Source organism: Borostomias antarcticus, assembly GCF_949987555.1.
Source record: "Borostomias antarcticus genome assembly, chromosome: 13".
NCBI lineage: Eukaryota > Metazoa > Chordata > Actinopteri > Stomiiformes > Stomiidae > Borostomias > Borostomias antarcticus.
In genome coordinates, this window is record NC_140246.1 from 5,730,768 (window position 1) to 5,733,267 (window position 2,500).

General features: G+C 55.0%; 1 protein-coding gene across 1 annotated transcript in view; it reads left to right on the forward strand.

The window, feature by feature from the left end:
- flncb (filamin C, gamma b (actin binding protein 280)) overlaps positions 1–2,500 on the forward strand; it is a 58,750-nt gene that overhangs the window by 34,428 nt on the left and 21,822 nt on the right. Inside the window, exons 17-19 of the mRNA XM_084447719.1 lie at positions 69–238; positions 565–682; positions 1,115–1,377. Of these exons, the coding sequence (XP_084303845.1) occupies positions 69–238; positions 565–682; positions 1,115–1,377 (551 nt within the window). The remainder of the gene's footprint in view (positions 1–68; positions 239–564; positions 683–1,114; positions 1,378–2,500) is intronic.

The window sequence follows — 2,500 nt, forward strand, 5'->3', positions numbered from 1 at the left end:
GTGTGTGTTTGTGTCTGTGACTGTCAGTGTAATGACTTGACTGTAATGTTCCATTGGATGCTCTTTAGGTGTGGAGGTTGGGAAGCCCACCCACTTCACCATCTACACCAAGGGAGCGGGCAAGGCCAAGCCTGAGGTCCACTTCACTGGCGCGGCCAAAGGGGACGCCGTTCGCGACTTCGAGATCATCGACAACCATGACTACTCCTACACCGTGCGCTACACTGCCGTGCAACAGGTACAAAAAAGGCGTGGCCCTCCGAATGTGTTGTTTGCTTTCTACAATCACAGTTATAGTTTGGTCATTTAGCAGATTTTTTCCAATTTCCAATTTCCAATTTTATCCAATCCACTGGCTTTTGAGCTGTTGAGATTAAGTCAAGTTGATTGTCAAGTTGCCCGGCCCGGTCTTGAACCAACAACCTTTCGGTCACTGGCCAGATGGTCCTAACCTGATTTGCTGCAGTTTGGCAATGAGATGAAGTTAGTGAATGTGTTTGCTCACATTCTCCTCTCTCTCGCTCTCTCTCTTTCCCTCTCTCTCTTTCTCTCTCTCTCTCTCAGGGAAACATGTCTATCACCGTTTGCCACGGGGGCGACCCCATCCCCAAGAGCCCCTTTAACATCTCCGTGGCCCCGCCCCTCGACCTCAACAAGGTCAAAGTTCAAGGGCTGAACAACAGTGAGTATCCCTCCGCCTCGCGCGGGGGCGGTCTCTCGCCCGGAAGACTCCGGGAAACGGACCCCCCAGCCCCCGTTCATCATCACATGGAAGAGGTTGACCGCGTTAACCCCCGAGTCCATCCATCTCTCTGTGAACACACACGACCGTAGATAATACTCCCAGCCACTGACACCCGCTTCCCCCATTGAGTTATTCACTGGCCCTCATGGGGATGTGAACCGCTGCCCAGAAACGATCTGGCCGGCGCACAAGTACGGCTTCTCCTTCTCGCCACGGTTTTCGGCTGGGGGAAAAAGCGATCCGTTTTTCATTGGTTTGATATGAATAGGATTTTCACACCACTAGAGATCGTCTGACATTCTGTATTACTACTGTAACTCGCACGAATGCATAATGACTAATAATAACGTGTGTGTGTGTGTGTGTCAGAGGTGGACGTGGGGAAGGACGAGGAGTTCACCATCAACACGCGCGGCGCCGGCGGCCAGGGCCAGCTGGACGTCAAGATCACCTCCCCCTCGCGCCGCCCGATCCCCTGCAAGCTGGAGTCGGGCGCCGCCAACGAGGCGCACACGGTCAAGTACATCCCGCCGGAGGAGGGGCCCTACAAGGTGGAGGTCAGCTACGACGGCAACCCCGTGCCGGGCAGCCCGTTCGCCGTGGAGGGCGTCATGCCCCCGGACCCCTCGAAGGTAGGAGCCGACCCCCCTGTACTGTAGTCCAAACACACGCCCAGCTAGACGTTACAGGATTTAAGTAGGAAGCAGGATGTAAGAAGGTACTTTTTTAGTTTTAGTTAAGTTAGTTAGTTTAGTTTTATTTATCACAAGTATTAAAGATGATATTATCAGCGTCTTGGTCAAGTCTTTAGCTGCTCGGGGCTTCTCCGGACTGTTCTGGGCTGGTTTGTACTGGTTCTAGGCTGTTCTGGTGGTCCATTATGTGTGTGTGTGTGCATGTGTGTCGGAGGGGCTCTGGGGGCCGAGCTGTTGAGCCGAGACTTCCATTTCTCATTAGTTTGAGGGACGGGGGGGCCTCCTCCCCGCTGACGGCGACCTGCGTAATGGCCTCCAGTTTCCGCCGAGCGACTGTCAGAAACGGTCGGGCTCCGACCCCAAAACATCTCTCCAAAACATCTCTCCTCGACCCCCTCTCACCTCAACACCTACGCTCCCTTAGCTTCGATCCATCTCTCCGCCCCCCCCCCCCACCCTTCCTCTCTCTCTCTCTCTCTCTCTCTCTCTCTCTTCCTCCCTCTCCAAGTCCGCTCCCTCTCCCACGCTCACTCACCTGCTTGGATAGTGTGGTTGACTAATACTATACCTGGTTTCTCCATACTAAACCCTGCCCCTCTGCGTGTCCAGTTCACCCACCCCAGAGTGATGCCGGCGGAGCAGGGAGCTGTAATAGAGTCTTAATGAAACATATTCATCACCCCGGTCATCTGGGAGCCTGCAGCTCGGCTCGGGCCTCGCGTCCAGAAAGACTCTCATTAGACAAAGTCAGGAAGGGAGGGTGGAGGAGGGCGCGCGCGTGCGTGTGTGTGTGTGTGTCCATGCGCACGCGTAGGACAACACGTGCGTGCCGATGAGGTCACCGTTTTTCCCGTGCGTGACTGGGGCGTACGCCCGTAGCCCACCTCACCCCCCCCTACCCCCCTCGCCAGATGTTCCCCTGTGCTACCCCCCTTGAACCATCAGTCACTGTGTCATCGCTGCCAGAGAGAGAGAGAGAGAGAGAGAGAGAGAAGGAGAGAGAGAGAGAGAGAGATGGAGATGGAGAGAGAGAGAGATGGAGAGGGTGTTTGTGTAGAAT